Raw genomic sequence first — 26,289 nt, 5'->3', positions numbered from 1 at the left:
CATCACCCACATGGTGGCTAACTACTGTCCATAAGAGCAGCTCAGGAGAGTCCAAGGCCTTGTTTTGAACTTTGTGGGCATTGCATGACACAAGTGTACTTATATATATGCAAGTAATACACTCACATATATAAAATAAAAAACAAAAATTAAAACAACAAAAAACCAACAAGTGACTGACTGGTAGCAAAAGGCACTGTGCTTTGAAGGAGCATTAATGAGCAAGACTGGTCCATAGCAAACATTAAAATAAATAATAGAGAAGGATAAGAAAGATACTTTTACTCACATATGAGCCCAGCAGAAAGCACACTCTAATTAGCATTGAGGAGCAGAGATCATACTGTAATAGAGCAGTAGCAGAATTACTACTTCTAAATCAGAACTGAAATGCAGTAGAAAGCTGCCTTGTTCTTAGTTCTTGGCCTCTGAATCAAAATAACCCTTTTTGTTTCTCAAGTACTTTCTGCCTTTCTAACACTTGAAGGCAACTGACAGTGCAGTTAAGTTAAAAAGAGGAACTGTCACACATTTAGCATCTTTAAACTAATTGCCAGTCAGAGAAGAGCTGGAATGGCTATGGGGGACTCTGCCACTTCCCAGAGCAGCCATCCTTCACACCATACTCTTGACTGTTACTGACGGAACCTCTGATTCAGCACTAATTCAACAAAAATGTTCTGCTTTGCAAAAGCTCCTGCCTGAATAGCACTAATAGTTTAAAAATAAACAGGCAGAGGATAATATTGAACTAAAATTACTGTCACTTTTACCCATTAATGATAATTATTACTGGCAGCTCTATGATGACAATTCACTCCAGTTAGGCAATAGACTCCAAAGAATCATTTGCTCTAAGCGCAGTCAGTCATCTACTTTCTGTTACTACACAACTCTGTCACATTCTTCCCACCTCAGGGTATTCTAGCCTGTGTTAAGACTGCCCTCAATATTAACTCTGTTAATATTATGTTGCTCCTAATTTTCTTGAAGAACATTGGCTATCTGGGGAAAGAAGCCATCCAGGAAACAATATTTTAAAATCCTATTAAAAAATAATGTCTAATTTCATCTAAACACTAATGCCTATTTACACCATTTACAAGTAACATATAAATATTCAATTTCTCTGCTTAATTTTCCATGTTTGCTCAAGGGTATATTTATTTGGCATCAAAAGTCAAATGCTCCTGAGTTGATTTTTTTCATCTAGAGATTACTGACTTTAGAGTTTGTACTGCCTTCATGGGCACTTGCGGCTCCAGTGAACAGATCTCCTTCAACTTTAAGGGTTGAATGTCAGAATGACCAAAAGTACGGAGACAAAAGAGACAGCCTATTAATAAAAATTTAAAACGTGGCTCCAGCTATGCCTTTGACATATTTTCAATGCTAAGGATTTACAAACAGCATCACAGCAGTGTTTTGGGTGGTAAGCTAGAATCACTATGTTGGTGCTGGACTGGCTACACATCAGGGTGCTTGTGAGACTTTCACTTCAACTCCACAGCTGTTTTAAACCAACACTATCTAGAAATAAAATCATTCTGTGCATTCAGAATTAAAGATTGAATTTTTCTTTATTATTTTTATATTATGTGTATGAGTGTATTGCCCTCATGTATACAAGTGCACTCGTGTTGTGCAACGACTTGAGGAGGTCAGAATAAGCTGTCGGATCCTATGGAACTGGAGTTACAGACTGTTAGTCGCCATGTGGGAGCTAGGAATGGAACCTGGAACTTCTGCAAGAGCAATCAATGGTCTTACCTGTGAGTCACCTTTCCAACCCATATTTTTATTCACTTAAATACTAAATCTTTCTTTTTCACTAAAATTTGGCTATTTTGCAAAAGCATGCTTTGGGCTTAAAAAAAAAAAGAAAATATTTGTTTCACTGTGTATCAAAAAAAAATCCAAGGAACAGAGTCTATGGATTATTGATCTATATCAGGAGTTGGTAACCTTTGTGGGACCTATGATTTATAACTATTGATGTTACAGGCAAATGCAAACCAATAGGCATGACTATTTTCTTTTTTAAAAATTATTTATTTTATGTATATGAGTGTTAGACCCACATGTATGTAAGTGCACTGGTGACATGCAGTGCCCTTGGAGGACAGAGAAGGGTTTTGGAATTCCAGGAAATGGAGTTGCAGACAGGTGTTAACCATGATGTAGGTGCTAGGATTCAAACTTGGGTTTTCTACATGGGCAGCCAGTATGCTTAACTACTGAGCTATCTCTCCAACCCTAAGTCTGTGACTACTTTCTGAGAAATTCATTTACAAATACAGGTGCAAGATGGCTGGGCCTTTGTTTATAGTTTGATCTACATTTTAACTTCGCATATAAAATAATGTGCTAAATTAAACACAAAATAGAAGAAATGTGTGTACACACACTTGTGGTAAGTCCTAGGAGAAAAAGGATGTATGGATGCTATGCTCTTGAACAGTGTAGAATAAACCAAATGAAATAATCATAAGTAAATATATATATATATGTTTCAAATTGCAAAACTATTAATGGTTAATAAGAAAGAAATATCAAGTACAAATTTCGCTCAGAAAAAAACAACATTCTGGCAAAGACAAGAATTGAAGTAAATATATTTTTATAGTATTCAGCCAGCTAATTAACAGAAGATAAGTCTGGCAATACAGGGTTATAATCCCAGATACTTGGGAGGCTGAGGCAGGACAGCCCCATATTCAAATCCTGAAATCCTGCCTGGGCTACAGAGTAAGCTCAAGGCCAACTTGTCTAACTTATCAAGACCCTTTCTCCAAATTAAAAAAATTGATGGCAATCAAATTTGTAGTCTCTTATCTATAACCTCTGCAGCCAAATGTCTCAGGAGATGTCTTTTTTTTCTTTTTCCAGACCACAGGGAAAGGAGCCAAGGTATATATATATGCGGTGGAGTCACAGAACACACAGTGCAACCAAGAGCAACATTCCTCTAATCAAATACATTTCTGCAGCATGAACACTCACACTCCATGGAATCCACTATCAATTCACACACCAGGATTGACATCCAAAGAATATGGACATGATTATTACATTGACATTAGCCTTACCTTTTCATAAGCATTCTATGCACTTCTAAATTCTAAGAAAGAGGAGAGTGGAGATATTTGTGTTCTTGAAGGCAAAAACCAATCCTGTTTTGACTGCCACTTTGATTAGTTATTATAGTTTTTTTGATTGACACCAAGTATGAGGATTTGGCTACAGTATAAATTTCACCTCCTTTTTGAGTGCAAAGGATTTTTTTTTTCCTTTTGAAATTGATGGACATTTATTGTCAAATCATTTGGGTTAAAAAGTCTATGTTTCCATGAATCTAAAAAAACGTAGGAGTCTGAAGGCTTCTGAATGTTAAGGTAACTAGAAAACCACATTTACTTCATGTTACCACTATGCATGAGAGAATACAAAAAGGATAAGTTTCTTAAAAGTTGGGGTGATTTATAATCAAATTTGAAAATAAAATAGTAATTTTTTGCATCTAAAAATTTAAAAACACATAATTTTCATCCAGATCCAAATAGCAAATTCTCATTCAGATCCAGCATTTCTGCTGAGGACTGGAAATGATATGGAAGAGATCACCTGGCAACAGGACAACATGCCCACAAAGCAAACAACCACTGACTAGTGGGCAATAGTCGGCAATATTCAATATTCCACAAAGAAGATAACATGGTGCTCAATCACGATACAGTGAATATGCCTGATGCTACGAGAAGTTTAGGGCTCTTCCTATTGTGGAAAGATCATAATGACTGATTAGTCAGTCAATAGAATGAAGGTAAGTCTGGGCTTGGAAATTAAAAAAAAAAAAACTATGGATAAGCGAGCTTAAGATTTTGATGACAAAATTCTTAAACATAATCCATGATACACCATAAAGATTTAACATATGTTGGTCAAAGTAATCTTATAACAATTGGTATTTTAGCTTTTATTCCAAAATAAACTTCATAAAAATAGAAGCCTATTTTGTACTCAGCATATAGTTAATATTTAAAAAAAATACTTATAAAAAGGGCAATGCAAAAACCATTTGTGAAGTAAGTACTAAATCTACTAATATGAAGATGTCCCACAGAGATGAATAGCAGTGACACAGAGAGGGAGGAATGGAGAGCAGAGAGGGAGAGGAAGGGAGGGAGAGGGGAGGGAGGGAGGGGAAGGAATGGAGGGGAGGAGAGGGAAGGAGAGAAGGGAGAGGGGAGGGGAGAAAAGGGAATGAGAAGAGAAAAGAGGGGAGAGAAAGGAGAAATTACTGTTTCAAAATATGTGGTGCTGAAGATGGCTAACAGCCTCCTCTTCTGATTGCTTTTCTCTGGAGCTTGTTGGAAGAGGGCAGAGGATGGTGTAATGAGCATTACACAGTCTCAAAGAACCAATACCTATCAGTGAGCACAAAAATTGAGACTACAAATAATTCATAATTGAAGCTCTATCATTCAAGAAAAAGAAATTTCTGTACACAAATGAACCTGTGCAAATAAACAGAGACACTGGAAACAGTTTTAAATAAACAGCCCTTAGAGGGGTCACAAAATAGAATCTGAGTGGTAATATCAGAAGGAAAAGCTTTATGTGGCTGCATAGATGGAGGTAGAAAAGATGTCTTGGAGCACATGTTCTGGAGGAAAGCACACTGCATTTGAGTTTCTTCTAAACTCATTACTATATAAATTCTGTGCCTTTGAACTTCTAATTTGGGTCAAACATCAAAAGTATAGGAACCATTTCCATCCTCCTCAGAGTTACTGAGCACTGGAATTGTACTGAGCTCTGGACTATTCACACCATAGAAGAAGCCCCTTCAGAGAAAAACAAATCTTTAGACAACCAAGAAAATCAAAATGGAACCTCAGGTAAAGCAGGGAAGCATGTTTAAATTTGCTATCTCCCAATATTTGCTGACAGAAAGAAGAGACCACCTGACTTAGAACCAGTAGTTATGGTTCAAAAGAGGTGGTTGTCCATCTCTCCTGAGAACTCAGGGACAATTCTCAAATCCCTTTTGTAGGTATAGTCTAATGTCACCAATTACCAGTATTATTTTGGTTCATTTTTCTTTAAATCATCATTAGTCAAGGTATAATGTAATAATAATACCACAACGGTTAAACATGACCTACAGTCAGAAGATGTGAACCCGGGCTTCACAGCTTACAACACTGTGTGCAAGTAAATTGAATATTTTGATGAAAATAGTCGCAACTTTGTTCTAAATAATTGTGTGGTAATAAACATGTGGAGCCTAGCAGATAAAATGTGACCAATAAATGGTAGTAAAAGCATTTATTATTACTGTGCTTCTATAAAAGATGGAAGAAAGGAGAAATGAATCCAAGCCAATGCAATTTAATTTGTTCTACTCTTCTACACAGAGAAATTATTAAAACCACTGACTTATTTATATGCATCAATTGTCAATAACACTAGAAAACTGAAAGCACTACAAAAAAAACAAAGAATATGCACAATTATGGAAAATAATCTAAATTTTATGACATTTGTAGAGGACAGGGTAATTGTCAAAGCCTTTATAAAAGCAAATACACATATAAATTGTGTATCTGTTGAGATTGGTAGAGACATTCCCAAGTAATGCTTCTATGTGCAATATGCATTTCCTCTAAAATGGATGCCTAATTGTTTATTCTAAATTACAGAATGGAAAACAAAGAAGCAGTTTTGACCATGTGGGTAAACAATGGATTTCTAGAAGCTAATTATCCCTTTATTTAATAGACTGAAGTTGCACCAAATGAGATATTTAAGCCTAATTAATAATAGACAAATTGCAACCTAAAGACTAAAATATAGGAGCTCTTAGTATAGTTTTTATTACTTCCTTAAATAAGCTCTTACTTCCCCCACAAAACTTAATTACACAACACAGGGTCCATTTCAAGACCATTCTGATGTGCTATATAAAAATTATGTGAATTATCTTACAAACTCAGGAAATCTCAAAGCATAATATTAGAATTCTATTATCAAATGCCTTGTTTTCATGATTAAGATATAGAAATAGAATTTGGAATATTCTATTTAAATACAATAATATAAAATCATTATTCTCATTTGTCTTTCTAGATATGATTTCATAAGGATAGAAGTATAATTCAAATAAATATTAATTTCTGTTTACTAATTTATAGATGTTTAATGCATTAGATATTTTCTAAATTAAAATAATTCAAATTTAAACACTAACTTTACTAATTCAAAATTCTTACAGAGACAAATCTGTAATTTATTTATTTGTTTACAAAGTAATACCCCCAAAATGTATGAGTATTTAAGAAGTAGAGGCTCATCAGGTTTGAAGAAAACAAAAATGGGAAAAATGATCTTTTAATACTGTGAAATAATAATATAAGACCCTCTACTTTTTTTTAGATTTGCTGTTCAAAAGGATTTTAATGCTTCATTTTTCTTTTGGGAGAAACCTAACTCATGGTTTTCTCTTTATTTTCATTCTATTAACAGAAATCTGTTAAGGACAGTGATGATAAATACCAGTACATTTAAAACAGCTGCCTGCTCCGCCAAGGGCAAGTCATGATCTACTGTGGGTGAGAAAGAACTGGGATTTAATTTACTCTACCACCTGAGGTAGTGATTCGAGAATTGGTAAATCTGTAAAAAGAATTCAGTTCTTATTTGCATGCCCAAAATACTAAAGTCAGGAAAATATACAGGAGGAAGCTCCCTGAGGGTTTATGACAGTGTTATATGAAGATTTTTCTCTTGCTCTACCATTCAGTAGTTTCGTCTCTTACATACAAAAACAGATAAACTAAAAAGTTCCTGGTCCAGACTGAAACAAACACTGAAGTAAACACAGTAATTCACAGTTCTATACTATTTGATACCAGGAAAGCCAGGCTGGAGACAGCTACCAAGATTGGAAAAGTGCTATGATCTGTGCAAAAACAACACCTGCCCAGAAAACTACACAAACTTAGAGCTGATTCTCACAAAAAGATGTTTAAAAATATAAAGTACATAAGCACATAGAGTAAAGGGCAGAAACACAGGCCTGCTTATCCCAAAGACACTGGCCAGAAAAGGTGTCAATTCAGGGGATTTTTATCAATCAGAATTTTCAACTGGAACTTTGAGATACACTTTCTGAGTTCCATAAAACCAAATTTCATCACTCTCCCCATCCTGCCAGTGTCCAGCTCAGCCTGTACTATTTCACTTCTGAACTTATATTTTTGGTTATCTGATTCACTCATTGCAATTTTTTAAACTTCATTACAAAAGAGACATAGTTCATTCTTATCTATCACTATGATGTCAGTATATGTATGAAGAAAACCCCTATTTGTTGAGTGAAGGACTAATAAAGGTGATCTATACATTAAATTCTGTCCTCAAACCAATAAAATGATAATAGAAAACCACAACATATTTGCATAATATAGCACTGAAGCTTGGGTTTGTCAAATCTCAGGAATGCATGAAAGATAATGTAACCATCCACTAACTTATGATTCTAACAGAATTAAATCAAATGCCAATAGAACATACTTATGTTAGTGTCTTCTATTTCAGAAAACCTTCATTTCATAAAAGTCAAGATTTCAGAAAAAACATATTCTATAAGTGGAAAAAGGTGACTGTGTATTTGTAGTAGTTTTTAAAGTGGAAAGTTATCAAGACAAGTAGTGGCATTTTTTATTCCTGTATGTCTTATTTTGTATTTCATAAAATACAAAACCATAACCTAATGTGGAAAGTCAGGAAAATTAGAACAATACTTTTGGAAATCAATTTAGTACCATGCATCAAAAGTCTATTTTACAAATATTTATCTTTTCCCACTCTGTATCCTAATAAAATTATGTTTTCTAATTATTTGATATGACACTGAAAAGTCAGAAGTAACTATTCCATTACTTTCTTATTAAATAATGTAAATCAAATTAGATGGGACATATTCAATGAATACATATTTGAAATTAACAAATCATAAAACCCACAAAATACTCAGAAATTTTAGCAAAATGATGCAGGATACCAAGTTGCATATTCACCAGGACCACAACTTTTATTCAAAGGCAGAACTTTTCCAAACTCAAAGGACAATGTGCCCAAATGTTAACAGTGATTCTTTGGATAGGGAAATTATGAATAATGGTCTTCTGATCTACTATTTTTTAGGTGGTTTCTATACTGTATAAATACTATTTTTAAATTGGAAAAATAATTTTTCTATTCAAAATATAATTTTTTTAAAGAGAAAAAAAGAATAGAAATAGTAAAAAATATTCCACTGGAAGTTGCACTGAATCTTTTGAGTTATACTAAATTTCAGTTTTCCAAACTGATGTCACAGAGCAACACTGAGAGGTTGTGTGTGTGTTCCTCAGGCCAGACCCCAAGAGGACAGCCAAGTTGCCATCAACAGTTGGCTAGATGACTCAACTAGGTGAGCAACTTTTCAAAGTTAAGTTAAAAGCTAATATTTTAATTTAAGATTATTTGAAAATCATAGTCTAACAGTCAATAATAAACCTTTCTGATCTTCATTTTGGTAACACTGAATTTCAAATATAAATAAATTGTGCTTAGATGACTTTTTTTGTTCCTAGAAGAAGCAAATGTGATACATTACTATACTGTTTGCATTATTAAACATAAAATAGGCCTTAAGAGTGGAAGTAAAGAAGACAGAAGTGGCATCTCTGCCTACCCCTGGGCAAACCTAGGCACATTCATAGTCCAGAATTGTGAATCACCATGATTTAGCAGGGAAGCTGGTAGATTTTAATTAAAACCTGAAATCTTTAGTGGTTTGGAAGTGAAAGAACAAGAATTTTCAGAGGTTGGGGATTTAACTGCAACTTAATTTTTTTGCTTCCCTAGTTAGCATTGTCTTTTAGCATTAAAAAATATATAGATATTCCTATAAAAATTAAATTTGTTGAGTTTTTAAAAATAATTCCATTAAAAATTAGAAACTAAAAAATTAGAAAACATTCTATAAGGCAGAGAAAACAGTATAGTGACCACACCATTCCTCACAGTACATATTACCCTACTTTGGCAACTACTATTTAGAGCTAATCTTATTTCATCCATAAGATCGCCTATGTCCCAGTCACTCTAGGCTATTTTTACTTTAATCTCAGACATTATGTCTTTTTCTCAAAGAAGTTTTAATATGAGTCTATGAAGGATACATTGAAACATACTGACTAAAATATCATGTCTGGAAGAAAAAAAAAGTAAAATTTTATTTTTTCTGCATTTATTTATAAGGATTACAATTGGTTGCTATGTGGTTCCTGTTTCTGTTGTCACTCTCCCTTTTCCCTTCCCTCCTTCCCTCCTTTCCTTCCCTTCCTTCTTGTTTTCTTATCTCTGCCTCTTTAATGCTAGAAACTGAACTCAGAGCCTCAAGCCGAAGCACACCAGGCAAGGGTCATACCCTCAACCCAGTTTTAAATTTCTTTTAATCAATTTTTCCTTGGTTACCTTTTGTCCCTCCCATGGGACAAAATCAGAATTTCAAAGTGTTAGCATCTCTTGGTTGTAAGTTTATTCTTTCATATTTTTATTGAATTTTTGTGCATTTCTTACAATCCATCTTAATCATATTTAGACCCTCCCCTATCTGCACTCCCTCTGGATTTCATACATTCTGTTGTCTATGTTCAGGCCTATCCAGTCAAGTGTGTGTCTGCAGTTCAGGTGGAAAGATTTTAAGAGCTGGGTTGGTAGATCACCACAAGGAAACAGAGTTTTTCCAGGCTTCTAAGACCTTGCTCATGTGAACTTACAGCAATGGTGACAGCATGCACAAGACACATGCAAACCCAAACCAGACAAAAGCTAAGCACAGAAATGGGGAAATGGGCAAGAAGCCCCTACCTTTGCTGAGGAACTACTGGCAGCTGATCATTTCTGGGTGAGGGAAAGTTGGTCTTCTTTAAGGGAGTGACATTATATAGGCTCGCTAGGCTCCACTGGTTATAAACTTCATAAGAGACACTGCAACAGACTTGTTATCTATGCATAATAAAGGAAAGAGTATATACTAGAACTAAGAGTCTACCAGAAGACCTAATTACCCCTGACCAACATTAGAGGAAGATATCACATATTGGCAAATTAAAGAGAGGAAAACTCATCGGGAAACAGCTGCTTTATGGTTTAGGTACAGAAACATGCGGTCATATTTTGTTCTCCAAGTACATTAAATGCTAATAAAGCAAGCACATAAATATTAAGAGTGTGAAGCATGAGCAGGGGGTGAACGGTACTCACCAGTTTTCATTTCTACTAAGCGCTTTTTCTTTTGCTGGCGTTCAAGTCTTTCTTTCTCTGCTAATTCTTTAGCTATTCTGGCACGTTTTTCCTTTTCTGCTGCTTCTCTTTTTCTGATGTTTTCTTTTATTGCTTGCTAATACAAAATTTAAAAAATTGAAAAACGGTTAATTTTAACTAGTGGTTTCACAGAAAAAATTATCTAAAATTATATATAAGGTAGAATCATGACAATATCCTTCAGATGTTTAGTTCTTAAATGAGTAGCAGTCTTACAAGGCAGACATATAAACCTTTGTTAAATATGTTATATATCTATAAATACTGGTAGGTTTAAAGCACCTGCATGTAAATGGAATTAACTAAAAGGAGAAGAGAGGCAGAAACTAAAAATCAAAAGGCAGTTAAATTTACAAATCAAATCAACTTTCCAACATATAGAGTGTCTTCAACTCTGTTAAGAGTCTGCTATATTTTCTCTCCTATAAGTTATTCATTATTAAGAAAATGGAGAAATGACAGAAAGAGAATGAAATCTCATAGGTACTTTATCTTATGGTCATCAGTTCCTTTTTTTTTCATATCGAAAGAAGAGTCATAAAAACAACTGTGTAAATATTTAGGGTCTCGAAGCCAGATTCTGAGAGTGTTGATCAAAACCAGTAGCATGTTAATCAAAAGATCTCAATGGATATGTGATTAGTTAATTAATTTCTTATTTCTGAGTTTTATACCAATCAAGAAATGCCTCTCATGTGGCATTAGTAAGAATCAGTAGGTAAAGGTAGAGTTTCTTAAGTGCCAACAAACAGCATGGCATCATATTACAACATTAAACAGAGACTACATTTTATTTAGTGTCAGTGAAAACAGGTTACATGTTTACCAATAGTAATATTCTAAAAATTCAACCCTAAGTAGGTTGTTCAGTATTTTTTTTAATGCAGTGCTAGAGACTGAATCCAGGGCTTCCTGCATAATAGGCAAGTACTCTACCACCTGAGTGACCCAATCCATTTGCATTTTTTTTTTCAATGCGAGGGATTAAATCTAGGTATGCACAGGTCCTAACCCAGGCAAGTACTCTACTACTGAACAATATAATTATTGTTGCTACAACTGTGCATGTGTGGTGTATGTGTGTGTACATGTTCATGTGCACAAATTTATATATCCATATATATCCATGAAGGTGGAAGTCAGAAGCTGACATTGGCTATCTTCCTTAACAACTTTCAAATTTATTGTTTGAGACAGAGTCTCTCATTGAACCTGGAGCTCACCAATTTGGCTAGACAGCTTAGGGAGTGCGTTCTACAGCAGACGGGTGAGCACTAAGGAGCTGTGTCTGCTACCCCAGCGATGGGCTTATAGACTTCCACTACTGAACCATGCCCAGCTTTTGTGTTGGTGCTGGGATACAAACACAGGTTTCATGGCTTGGAGGCATTTTACTGAGCTATTCTCAACTCTTGACCATTAAAAAAACAAAAACAAAAACAGAAATAATGCATATTTTTCATTAGAAATTACAAAACAAAGGTTAATACTATTAGTTAGAACAAGGAGGGAAAAAAAAAAACAAAAGGAATAGGGAATACATTAACCTATGTGGCTATCCATTTCAATACATACCTTAATGAGATACTAAATGCTACTCTTCTAGAGAAGGGAGGAAAGAAAGGATAAAAAGAAGAATGGAAGGAGTGACAGAGGAGGAGGGTAGGAAGAGATGGGAGAGAGATTATGAAAATGTTAGCTTTTTCTTACATGCTGAGATAGGGCAGAGGGTAAAAACTGAAACTCTGACATACCATTTTTAAAAAGCAATGTCACAGAATGCTGAAGGTTACTCTATACTAGTTGGTCAGATAAGACCCACTTCTGGTTTGAAAAGGCTGAATTTTAAAAGTCAAAGAGCTAGCTAAGTGATGCTCTGGGGGAAGAAAATTATGGGCAGAGCAAAGTGCTAATGGCAAGAATGTTGGTGGGTTGAAGAGTAGGGGGGAGGGGGGAGAGAGAGGGAGAGAGAGAGAGGGAGAGAGAGAGAGAGAGAGAGAGAGAGAGAGAGAGAGAGAGAGAGGTGGTAATGAGGTTAGAGAAGTTAAGGTGCATCAATGAAAGTTTCTGGAAAGATCCACACTTTACAATAACCTTCTGCAAGGCTTATCAACTAATGATTGTGGAGAAGTTGGAAGTCCGGTTGCTGGTCCAGCACCTAATTACAATGATCTCCTTGGCTATAAGTACTATTGATAGCCATTCCGTTTCCATCTTTCTGTCTGACCTAACATCTAAGTGATTGTTGTGTGAAACCTTTTGGGATGTATGAACTTAACAGATCACTAACTTCCACCAACCAAAAGACTAAGAATATTGTCAGCCAGCATCTGAGGTCTATAATAGAGATTTCCCTGTCTTGCTGTAACCCATCCATTGATATTTTCAACACTATATTTGAAAAGTATCTTGAATTATATTTCTGTTTGTCATATTACTATAAAAGTTCATGAAATTGTTACCACATTGGAACATGGAATTTGGAGTAAGCTGAATTTCTGTTCCCAGGCCACAGTCACTAATATGTTCTAGAATAAACTAACCCTTATCTCCTTTTGGGTGAGAGTTATTTTTCTGCATGGGCAGGTTAGACTTTCAAGAAATAGATTAGAGAATAATGTTGGAGGTTTTCAAGCATTAACATGTGAGATGGTAAAAGCACTCGTTAAATACCTTCATTCCAAACTATTATCTCACAAGTATTCATAAAATAAGTAGTTTTAGAAGCCAAAGTAGAGTATCTTGTTAAAGAAAATCAACTTTATTTCTGTCTAGAAGTATACTTACTATCTATTAAAAGGGGCTGGACTCCCTAAATTCCAGATTCTGTTCTATACCACAAACTCCTATCTATGTAGCTGCTGCCTGGGCTTCTATATAATGCCCTGTGAGAACTGGGGCTCAAAAATCTATAAAACTTACAGTTATGCTGTATCTTTGAATAATAAACTATTCTGTCTCCGTCCCCATAGACTCAGGTTCTCCCAACGTTTATGAATATTGTGGCATGCTAACTTGTTAGCTTGTCAGTAGGTAAACTCCCAAACTCGGTCCCAATTTGTAACTGATATTAACACTAATTACTATAATTAATCTATATTATAGCACCTGAAATACTACATGCTTTCATAGGCAATCCTGTAAAAATTCAAACTGGATTCAGCATTTACCATTTTGGTACAGAATGTTGAAGTACTATTTCTTGCAGTCAAGTAGAGAGGCAGAAACTTGCATTTGAAAGTGAGTGTTTTTCCACTCTATTACGGTTGCATATGCTAAAAGCCAGCTATTAGGCAAAGGCAGCTACAGAAATCAACATAAGCTAAGCAGGTAGGAAGGGTATTTCCAAAAGGGAGGAAAAAAATGTTTCAAAGACAAATATGTTTATCTGTGCACATGTGTAGTCATGAATGGATACATAAGAAAGATGAGATAGGAAGAGTAGATTGTGGAGAAATAATAAAAATTCAAGAATAAAACTCTATTTCTTACTTGAGGGAAACACAAAGGAAAAAAATCTACAGTAGATAATATAACACATAGCTTATTTACAAACTGTATTAACATCTAAAGTTTTATGGTGTTAATTTTCTACTTAAATGACGGCACACATTTCAGTGTGAACATTTAATATAGCCTCTATTATCACATATAATTGCCACACCCTTTTATAGTAGCAAAAAAGTCAAAATTACTTTCTAAGATCTATAAAAATAATGCTATAGTTAAAAATAAGGTCTGAAGTAGTTCCCAAAGCCATTCTGTTTTAGGGAAAATGCACTATTGATTGTCATTTATAAGTCTACCTCATTTAAAACTTATCTTATTCTGACATTATAACTGTAGGGAGAGAAATTTTGGCTAATACCAACAGATATCATAGAAACAAACATTAGCCTGCAAATCACATCATAAGACAAATGGTAATTTTTTTTAATGATAAATCTTAAATAAAAGAAGCCTAAAACAGAAAAACTCAACAGAGAATGATGTTATTATAGATACAGCTGCTACTTAGTTATTTCAATCCTCAATTCAAAGCTGGTAAACAAGCTAAGATTGAGTCAGACACAACAGTGGATGGCTATAAGAGACTGACTTTTAGGAAATAGTCTTATTCTTGACCTGTTGTAAGTAATCAACAAACTCATACTACCACTGACCAACTATGTACTGCCAAAACACACTCTCTGAGCATTCTTCCCCAGATAGAGTCTCCTGATTTGTTCTTCAAAGGTCCATATATCTGTGAGCAGAGAGGATCTCAGAACCTTAGATACATTTTACCTTATTTGCTTGAAAGGCAATCGATAACCAAACTCAGTTCCTAAGGCTCACATACTTTGCATGAATATCTACATAACAATATCTATGCATACTAGCATATACAAAGATATGTAACATATGCATATACTAACAAATGGATGTGAATTCTAGAGGCATATATTGAATTCCTAATTATTTTCACCTATAATTTATGTTTCCCAATATAACTGATATAATAATTCTGCCACAAGTAGTTCAAATATTTATTATAGCATTACATATTTTCTTTGTAACCAAGTCAAAATGACCCAAAGCAAGTTAATTTAAATGAGTATGCATCTATATATGGAAAACATTGAAGTGACTGACAGAGAGCAATGCTCAGTGAGTTATGGTTACTGTCATCATAAACATCTTTGAATTCATGAAAATTGTATCAGTTGTTAACCTATGTGACTGGTTTTTCACTCAAAATTGTAAGACTGATCCACCTTTCACCCGTAAATTGTACTTTATCTACACTGTCTGTATTACTGAATTTATTATATCCACAGGATTTAAGTTGTTTCCAATATATGGTTGATGAACGATATGGATATAAACATTGTACAGGCCAGCTACTGCACATATGTAAGAGTTCTTTAATGGTACTTGACATTAATTGGCTTTTAAATGAGTATATAAAATTATTGCCAGCCACTTTTAAATAAATGGGAAAAAAAGATTTTGAGAGCAATATAAACAGTAAGAATAGCCATTCCTTGCCCACATCTGTTTCTGTTTCATCTTTTGACTAACAGATAAAAAACCTTTTGGAAAGTATTAACTAGCAGAACACCAGCTGCCACCAACCAAAAGGCTAAGAATGTCATCAGCTAGCACCTGAGGCCTATAGTGGACTTCTGCCTGCTTTTCTATGACCTGCCTACTAAATGCACCCACCAATATACTTGAAAGTGTGTTGACTTACGACATTCTTTGTCCTGTTACTATAAAAAGTTCATGAGATTGCTACCTCATTGGAACATGGTATTTGGGGAAACCTAAATCTGTGTTCCTGGGCCACATTCACTCATATTTGACTCCAAAATAAAACATCTCTGTCTGTTATTCCTTGAAGTTTTTCCTAATCTAAAATAATATACATAAGAGTATGAATTGAACTATAAATAATATACATATATATATTTTTGAGACAGGGTCTCCCTGTAGCTCCAGCTGTCCTAGAACTCACTATGTAGACCAGGCTGGCCTTGAACTCACGGAGATCCGTCTGTCTCTGCCTCCTGAGTGCTAGGATTAAAGGTGTGCACCACCATGCTTGGCTTATAAATACTATTTTTTAATATGGACTATGGTTCTATGATTACAACAAACTTAAGGCCACTCCCATTTAAGACGGGGGTGGAGTTGATGAACCAAAGGGCTGGAGCCTTGTAGGTCTCATTAGAAGATGTAAAGTGCTTTCTAAGTGGTTTTGCCAATGTATACTTCTACCATCAGCATGTCATCGAGCCTCATGAGCCTACCAAAACTGCCATCACAAGTCTTGATCTTGCTAGTGAACATGGGTTCACATCATGCTTTTAAGTTCTATTTCTAGGTCTCTTAATTCATTTAATCATCTTCTCACATATTTGCAAACTCATTTGCATGTCCTCTTCTGTGAATTGCCTCCTCATTTACTTTACCTGCTTTTCTTTAGGTTTTCTCTTAAGGACTTGTTAGTTCTCTAGATACTCTGGATATCACACTTTTATCAATTTATGTTTATATAAATAAAGTCCCAGATTGTAACTGTCACTGTACTATATTTACATTGTCTTTCATAAACAGAAGTTCCTAAATTTTATAGTCAAAATATGTGTCCTTCAATGTTGGTCCTTTTAACTCTTTAAGGTATCCTTCCTATGTCAGTAACAGGTATTTCCTGTACTTCATGAAATTTTAAGTTGTTTTTGACATGTTAGCATTTACTTTATTTGAGATAAATGTTTTTTAATAGGATGAGGTAGAGATGCATATTTTCCCTTTTGGGGAGGTATTCACCCCAATGACATTAGTATTGACTTCATTAGAGATCAAAGGTTTTGAATAGTATGAGATAGAGATGCAAAATGGGGGGGGGGAGAATCCTGCCCCCACCCCTATAGTTATCTGCCATTCTTTCTGGACTACAAGTGGCCATATATGTAACATTTGGGGCTGTTTAAGCACATATTGCCAACTTATCCATGATTGCAACAATAAGACTGGCCTTACATTTAACTTTTAAAAGCTCTTTTAAACTATATTTATCAATCTCTCTCTTCCCCCACACCTTCCCTTTGCTGTGTTCCCTCTCTCCCCATCTCTCCTTGCATATGAAGATTAGAGGACCACTAGAAGGAGTCTGTTCTCTCCTTCAATCATGTAGGTCCCAGGGATTGAACTCAGGTCATAAGGCTTGGTAGCATAAGGAACCATATTAGTCCAACAACCCACTGACAAATTATACATACATTATCTCTACATGTAGCTAAAGGCTACATAACAAGAAACAGTGCCAGACAAGAGATACCTTTCTTTGAGTTGTTGGCCACAGTGGTCCAAGAGACTCCCAAAATTACTCAGGCTACTGCCACAGCCTGTGATGGCCTCCCAGAACTTAAAGGTAAGACCATACTGCCAAAGCCAGAACATATGTCAGACACAGGATTTGGAGAAATAGAACAGCAACTGACCTGGAAGCCACTTCCCCTGAAGGTGAGCTCTCATAGCTTTGGAAAACGCTATGAAAATGCCAAGGGAAAACATCAATGGATGATCCAGCACCAGCTTCAAGAATAAATAACCACATCAATGGCTGGAGTGGCCATAGATCTTAGAGAAAACCCCAAAACTCACACATTGCTAAGACTAATGTGATTTCTTCCTATGTGCAAAATATGTATCCTTATATTTACAGACAAATATCCCAGTCACCACTCATCAAAGAAGCTCATTTTGCAGCAGAGACTAATATCAAGTACCACAACTGGTCACACACAGACATTGTCTATGAATTGGCCAGGCCTAAGGGACACATCTGGAATGCAACCTCTACACCTAAAGCTCATGGAACATAGAACTGAGATAAAGAAGAGGACACTAATGAATCAGTTCTCAATAACGAATCTCCCCCATGCAGTTCAGGGCCAGGAACACAAAAGGTCACAAAAAGCCAAAGTGTAGAGATCAAGAATCTGCTAAATAATGGTCCTTGGACAGGACCTCTTTATTAAACTTCACCCACCCAAGGCTCAGGGACGATGGTGGAAGAGGGGATGTAAAGACTGTCAGCCAGAGAGGATGTGCATGACCACATGGAAACAGTCCTACAAGCTCCTGGGAACCTGCTCATATGATTTTATGGCATAGGTGTCAGCATACACAAGTCCCATACAAACTCAGGCAGACAGTAACCCAGCATAGAACTGGGATAATGAACAGCAGCCCCCAATGTTATCTAAAGGGATGTTGTCAATTCATTGCTACTAGATGAAGAACTGCTAGATAGGCTGACTAGACTCAGTGGATGGACTTGCACTGTGGAATGGCTGGGGGCACTGACAACACAGTGGGCAGTAAGAGGGATGATAGAGTATATGGGCTCCAGTGGGTGGGTGGGGGGGCTATGGGATGGTGCCAGTGGGGATGGGGGTATAAAGATGATTAAGACTGTATGAGATGTTCTGTATGAAATACATACACACACACAAACAATAAAATAGACCCTCCTCCAAAAAAAGACAGCATATTAATTGATGTGTACGAATGTGTTCCAAAAAAGTTTTATAAAGTTTTATTTACAAAACAAGAAAAAAAAACTTAGAGCTAGGGAAATAGGCAGGAGGCCCAACATTAGCTGAGGAACTTTTGGCAGCTGATCACTGCTGGGTGGGAGAGTTGATCTTTAAAAGAGTGACACTAGATAGGCTGACCAAGCTCCAGTGAATGAACTTACACTAAGGGGCATCTGGGTACACAAACTTGACTCGATAGGTCTTGACATACGTGACAGAATGCATGAAATTCTGTGGGTGGACTATGGGGAGTACAGATAGGAGAAGGGGTCTAAATAAGAGTTAGATCTATTATATGAAATGCACAAAAATTCAATGCAAATATACATTGAAAAAAATTCTATAAGGACTGAATAATTTAAAAAAAGAACCATGGGAGATAGAGAGTGGCTCAGTGGTTAAGAGCACTTTTTGCTCTTATAGAGAATGTGGGTTTGGTTCCCAGCACCCACTGGTGGCTAACAACAACCCATAACTCCATTTCTAGGGGATCCAACAGGTCTTCTGAGCTCCACGGGCACTGCATGACTTGGTTGCACTTATATACATACAGGCAATACACTCACACTCCTAAATACACAATAAATAAAAATTAAAAAAAGAATTATGGAGTGAATAGATGGAATGATGGCTAATGCTCATTTTCCAGTTCAGGGTCAAAAGATATCACCTAAATTTCAAAAGGCAAGAACTAGTCATTTATACTTGAGAAATAAGATGGTATAAATGAAAATAAGCAGCTGAAAGCTATGAGCACTGATGTAGAGACACTGTGGTTTTTCTACATGAACAGAGATCATTTGTTGTGAATCACTGGCTTTTTATAATATGTTAATGTGATATAAATAATAATCTAATTTTAGTCTCCGACTGTTGCAAAATGAGCTTCTTTGATGAGAGGAGACTGGGATATTTTGTCTGTAACTATAAGGATACATATTTTGCACATACTAAGAAATCACATTATTCTAGGGATGCGACAGTCTTAGGGTTTTCTCTAAGATCTATGACCACTCCAGCCATGTGTATTTGGTTGTTTACAGTACCACACTTGAGTTTCCTCCCACTGTGGGCTTTTAGTCCAATTAGGTAGCTGTTGATTGTCCCCAAGATAAAAGTGCCACTATTGCACCAATGATGTATGCTGCGCTGGCCACTGCTGTGGTTATTTGGTCTTGAAGCTGGTGTTGGACCAGATTGATGTTTTCCCTTGGCACCTTCATAACACTCTCTAAAGTTATGAGAGCTAGCCTTCGGAGGAAGTGGTTTCAGGTCAGCTGCAGTTCTATCGCTCCAAATCCTGTGTCTGAAGTATGTTCTGTTTTTGGCAGTATGGTCTTACCTTCAAGTTCTGGGATGCCATCAAGGGCTGAGATAATTATATTGGGAGTCTCTTGACCCTGGCCAATGATTCAAAGGAAGGTATCTCCTATCTGGCACTATTTCTTGTTATGCAGCCTTTAGCTATACACATGGACTCATGTAGCAATAATATATGTGTAATTTGTTATTAGGTTGTTAGACTAATATGATTCCCTCTGATTTTTCAAAACTAGCTAGGCATTATTTATCTCTCCTCTCTCACTGTCTAACCCTTTAAATGGTTTCCCCATTTAAAATGCCCCTATATCCCCCATTTTTCCCTTGATAATGCCAGTCTCCTATGGTCCCATCTCTCTTGAGCTCCTTCTTTCCCTTTATCCCCAAGGTTCCTTGTATAACCCTTCCTCCTCAGGGAGGAGGTGCAAGACCATATGGAAACAGAGACCTACAAGCTCCTGGGACCCTGCTTATAGGATTCTATGGCAATGGTGCCTGCATACACAAGTTCCATGCAAATTCAGGCAGACAAAAACCTAGCACAGAATTGGGAAAATGAACAGCAGACCTCAATCTTACATTGGCATCAGTGGATGGACTTTCAGTGGGAAACACCTGGAGACACTGACTTGACACAGTGGGCCTTAACAAGAATGACAGAGTATATGAACTCCAGTACGGGGGCTATAGGAGGGTGCCAGTGGGGAATGGAGGTATAAAGATGATTAAGATTGTTTGAGATGTTATATATAAAATACACAAAAATTGAATAAAAAACTTAATTTTAAAAATTTAATAGAAAAAAGTGATCATTTTTGGTAGACTACTTATTATTTAAAAACAAAACTTCTCTTATCTCTTGAAACATTTTGATATGGCAGTTCACATACACTTATGTAATTCTGGGTACTTTATATATATACATGTATGTTTTCATTCCAAGGGTAGACTAAGGTAATTGGGTAGCAATATAAAATCAGTCCTAAACAACGCACTCACAAAAATTGTTCAACCAAGAATGATGGTCATTTTGGTAAGTAATAAATATGAGATCTGACTTTTTAGACATTATTTTAAAAAAACCTGAGCTTACCGACACACACTAAAAAGAAAGTATAATCTAATGGGATAGAAATGTAAAACCATATTCTTTTGCCTACATGACTATATGGTGCTGGGTGGCAGTATCTCAGTTGCTTCTGAGAAAAAGACAAAGCAGTACCTAATATATGGGGATATCTGAAAAATGAAAGAATTCATGGGTTTCCCTTGTACCACTGCCTAGTACATTAAGTGGGAAGACCCACAACACAAATGTTAACAAATATTATTTTATTATTATGCCACTAGTTTAAAATATTATTTTCATTATAGTATAATTATTCAAGTGCCTCAAGCACATTTATTCAGCAACATTCAAGAAAGAGCCACTTTCTGGCTCCTATCAGTATTACAGGATTCTATGAAGAAAAAGGGGAGAGCCAATTTTCATAGCTCTTATGAGAATTTAAGTATTTCTATTCAGAGATGTTGGAATATGATGGTATTCTAAGTTGAATGTGAGTAAAGTGGAAGCATCCAATGCAGGCAGAAGGACTTGGCAGGGAAGGTATGTGATGAATTAAATATGGAAGGCAAGATGTAGTTCTCAACCAAAAGTCTAGCTATTATTTCTCTAAGCACTTAATTTACATATATATGCACATTGTTATAATATTATCAGGTCTAATGTGTGAATATTACCAGATCTAATATGTTAGTGGATTTTATTCTTGAAAAGGACAGTTTACTTTCCTGTATTTCTCCCCAAAGTATTGCTTTTACTAGAAACTGGCATTCCTCATATTTAGTTTAAAACACTGTCCAATTAACAGTTTTATTTTTCCTCTAATTTTATTACTCACTAGTGTACATTTTGCCTTTTTTTTGCAAAAAGGGCTTAAGAAAGTCTATAGCTCAAACATGCCTTTATTCTACAGATCAATCTTATAAGAGGTATAATAAAATAGAAAATGATAGTATTATATACAAGTAGACAGCAATAGAGCCTGACTTTTCAAAAAAAAAATTGTACTTCACTTGATTTCAGAGCATCTAAATATATGCATCTTCATGTATTCATGACATTTTTTCAAGCTATTGTAATATCCTATATATTTTTATGTTTCAGAAAATAAGATGGATTTCATTTTTTAAAAAATGTAAGGTTTAAAAACACCTTGCTGTTTATTTATATTCCTTTCAATGTTTATGGATACTTAAGCCATGTAAGCCTGAGATCTCTTTAGTACAGGTTTTAATAAACTCAGTTTTGGTGTCTAAGCATTCACATTTTGTCTCATGTCTCTAAAGTAAGACAAGATAAACTCAACCTTTCATGCTTTCCTGAGGAGTGGGTACTAGGTACCATGAAAAGCAGACTAATTTCTCCTATGTAGACAAACAGATAAGGGTCTATTACATTTCCACTGAGCCCTGTGCTTCAAGTTCATGGAGGCAAAGCTCACCTATACCTAACAGCTGATTCTGGAAACTCCTGATGGCTTTCTCTTCAGGAGTAAACAGAAAATAATGTAAAAACAATAACAACAACAAAAACAGAACAAAACAAAACAATGAAATGCAATCTTGTACTCTTCTAATATTCCTATAGTGGAACATGAAGAGAAAATAAAAAATTAAGCATTTAAAGAATTAAACAAACATACAAACCAGTAGCAGCAGCAGCAGCAGCAACAACAACAACAACAACAACAACAACAACAACAACAAAGAATTCAAGGGGCCAATGTGTTGGCACAGGCCTTTAATCCCAGCACTCCAGAGGTAGAGCACCTAGAACTCTGGGACTGAAGACCATACAGGGAAATCCTGTCCAGTAAATAAAGAAACCAACAAATGATCAAAAGTATATGGTTTGCTTCTCAGTTATCCATCAAAATTATTTTCCTTTACAACTAAAATTTCACCAAATTAAAAAAAAAACAGTAATATGAATCCTAGAAACTACTTATAATAATCACAAAATACACATCCTAGAAAGTAACACTAAATTAATTCTAGGATTACCAAACCTAATATTCATAATGCTATTAACGAGAACAGAAGTGCATGATCACTCTGCTCTGGCAGGAACAATTCTACATTTTAACACTGAGGCCCAATTATGATTTAGTGAATGATCTATGGTTGGTACACTGTGAAAATGGAAAACTGTCCCCAAAGGTTATGCAGGTGCTCATGATTAAACTGTTTCACCTTCAAGCTGCTCTTTTCTCTAAATTCAGTGTCAGATAAACCAGTAAATTACTTATTAGACCACTGATGACATTACTGACTGACCCTTTATAACTTCCCTATGAAGTGGTCCGCAATTCTTTAAAATACACTGCAAAAATCTCAGTAAATTAAAATACTTCAATTTACACAAGTTTTTTTTAAATAAAGCATGAAATGGTTATAATAAAAGTCCTTAAAATATAATTTGATTCTCTACAGTGTAATTCACTTCCTTGAAGTAATATAATGATCTTTCTAGTTCCCAATTGGGAGGCTAAACACTGGCAAACATGGTACCCACATAGTGCTTAAAGGTAGGCTGCTGACTTGGTAGCACTTTGCTAAGCTCCTGTTAAGCCCCTTTCTCCAGCAAGAGAGGTAACTAATGTCACATATGCCCCTTGTGAACCTGGTTATGTTTAAAACATAAAAGTCACCCTTAAGGGGTATATCATCCTTTTCACTCCTCTCCTACTGTTTCGTACCTCTGTCTGGCTATGTGTATGAAGTAGAAGAAATGGCTGAATTTGACCTATAAAGATCATGCTCTCTTTTTTTGTGCATGCTGGTTAATAATGTTATCTCTTCAATGGGTTAGCATGTGCTAGTATTATGTACATTGTCACTACATTAAAATAATGTAAAATAAAATGCTTTTAACTTTGATGTTTTATTTCAATGAGCAACAGAATAAAAAGCTTCTTAAAGTTTGAAAGGGGAATACAAATTGCCTGGATTTAATCATATAGAACTGGCCAGTCGAATACATTTATTATTATCTGACTGAGCAATACATAGTAAGAATGAATCTTATCAGTAAAGACAAACTTAAATCAACTATACCATATAGTTAAAGACTAATGGTTAGGAAATTATCACAAATATTTTGAAAATTGAAAAGTCAAAATATTAAGCATCCTGGGGCTGGAGAGAGGGCTCAGTGGTTAAGAACACTGACTGTTCTTGCAGAAGACCTGGGTACAAATACCAGCACCCACATGGCAGCTAACAACTGACTAACTACAGTTCCAAGGAATCTGACAGTCTCTTCTGTTCTCTGCAAGCATTGCACAACATGGGTGCACTTACCTACATGCAGGCAATACACACATACACATAAAATAAAAATGATAAAATATTTAAAAAATATTAAGCATTTTGAATTAATCATATTGCTCAAATAAACAGATACTAAAGGATGAGAGGAGGAAACAAAACCCCAGAACTAGAATATTCTCTTCTATATTGAATGGCTTATAGCTCCAAGCATGATCTCAGAATAACAAGGGTGCTAATGAAGACATAAGCCTTATATGAAAAGACTCCAAATACACTGAAATTGTAAGCCCACCAAAATATCCATGTGGAGAAAATTATATAAGCTGGCTCAACACCCCACCATAGGACTTGTGCATGATGTTCTTGCCTCTGACAATTTAAAACGAAGCAATCTACAAGAGTTAAGGAGTACACAGGAAATGGTAAGTGCTTTGCCATCCTGCTATTGCCTAGTTGATCCACACAGCAGTCAGCACAAATGGCATTCAGAGTCGACAAGTGTCAAATTTGTGTGATTTAAATAGTTTGCCAAAACAAACAGCATTCTAGCTGTTCTTTGTCAAAAAAATTTGACAGTAAAAGTATCTTCTCATTGGATGATTTCATTTTGGGGGAGTAGTTAACTCCTTTAAGGTGAGAAGTCATGAGAATAACAAAACTCAACAGATACAGTAAGACTACAGGAGTTATAAATGATTTTGTATTTTTCATTATATATTTCAATTATATAAAACAAAAATCAACTCAACATTTGCGAATAGGATAAATGACAAATTTTTAACTGGATGAAGCATAACTAGCAAAATGATATCAATAATTTAAAGACAGAGAGATGGGTATCTGTTTAGCTCAGAATGTTTTATATGAAAGCACAAAATTAAAAAGGAAAAAAACCACTTAAAATCTTATTACTGTTATAAACAGAAGACAAAGACTATTATACTTCTGTTATTTGTACACAGCTAACTTAAGTGAGAGAAAATGCACGTTACATTATTTGAGCTTTAAGTTGCAGCTTCTCTCAATAAGACATGTTGTTACTATCATAAGACATGTTGTTACTATCAGGTAGCTGAAGCTCAGTAACATGAAGCAACTTGTAAGTTATTATAACTAAAAATCTACAAAGACACAACTCAATACATGGCACTCTGATGCGAGACTCTGTTCTTCATATTGCTTTCTTCCTACTAGTGAGAAAACCAGAAAAATTTCATTGATGAAGACAAACAATGTGGGTAAGGCCCACCACATAAAGAATTCATTAAGCACTTAGGATTGAAGAAAGCATTTTATATCCTCGATTGTTACTGCATATTATTTTATGGGGGTTTTATCTACATGTGTTTCTGTCTAATCAATCTTAAAAAAAAACTATTTGCTGTCATTTCTTCCTCCCAGTGCTGTGGACCAAACGTAGATCCTTCCATGTTCTAGGTAAACACTATCAGTGAGGTGAAAACCCACTGGATTTTATGAACTAAAAAGCACTAACTATGAAATCTGGCACATATTTGGATGTGCATATATAAAGAAGGAAAAAACAAAACATAACATTTCCCTAATCTGGGAGTATTCAATATTAATCTTTGTTTAAAGCAAAGATTGCTTTTGGATGACTTCTAAATCCTAACACCAAAGTAGCATTTTGAGGCTCTCAAGGTCTTATAAACTATTCATAAGAAAAAGGTGCCCAGTGCTATCCCAGAGGAAAATACTCATGTGCTCATGAAGCACTGTGTTCAAACTCTGCACAAGTTAAAAATGACTCTGTATGAACTACCTGACATTAAAAACTCAGAGGAGTCACACAGTACTCAAGAATGTTGGAAACAGAAATAACAGGTTTTTAATAAGTATAATTTGGTTGAAATGTTCTTTTTGAAACAGGTTACACCTAAAAAGAGACAAATAAAAACAAGTCAGAAGCAGTGGTAGCATTAGAGATCTTGGCTGAATGAGGCTGCCAAAAAAACAAGTAAGGAATCAAAAGGTATTTGATTCTGAGTTTTAAAAGAGTTCTACTCTGCTAATAATTCTGGTTAAGGAAAGTGAGGAACACAAGAGCTGTGATTGCTATGAGAAGGAAGCACCACCAGGACAATGGTGGCATTAAGAAAAAAATCCTGCAATTGAGACCAGGTGAGTAAAACCAGGGACC

General features: G+C 35.5%; 1 protein-coding gene across 3 annotated transcripts in view; it reads right to left on the bottom strand.

Moving 5' to 3' along the window:
- Diaph3 (diaphanous related formin 3) overlaps positions 1–26,289 on the bottom strand; it is a 545,702-nt gene that overhangs the window by 150,072 nt on the left and 369,341 nt on the right. For all 3 annotated transcript variants that reach the window (XM_008822916.2, XM_008822917.2, XM_029558567.1), the window contains one exon: positions 10,321–10,456. In XM_008822916.2, coding sequence (XP_008821138.1) covers positions 10,321–10,456 — 136 coding nt within the window. The remainder of the gene's footprint in view (positions 1–10,320; positions 10,457–26,289) is intronic.

The sequence above is a fragment of the Nannospalax galili genome, unplaced genomic scaffold, assembly GCF_000622305.1.
Source record: "Nannospalax galili isolate Female #2095 unplaced genomic scaffold, S.galili_v1.0 scaffold308, whole genome shotgun sequence".
NCBI lineage: Eukaryota > Metazoa > Chordata > Mammalia > Rodentia > Spalacidae > Nannospalax > Nannospalax galili.
Note: the sequence above shows the minus strand (reverse complement) of the source record. Positions and strands in the feature narration are given on the sequence as shown.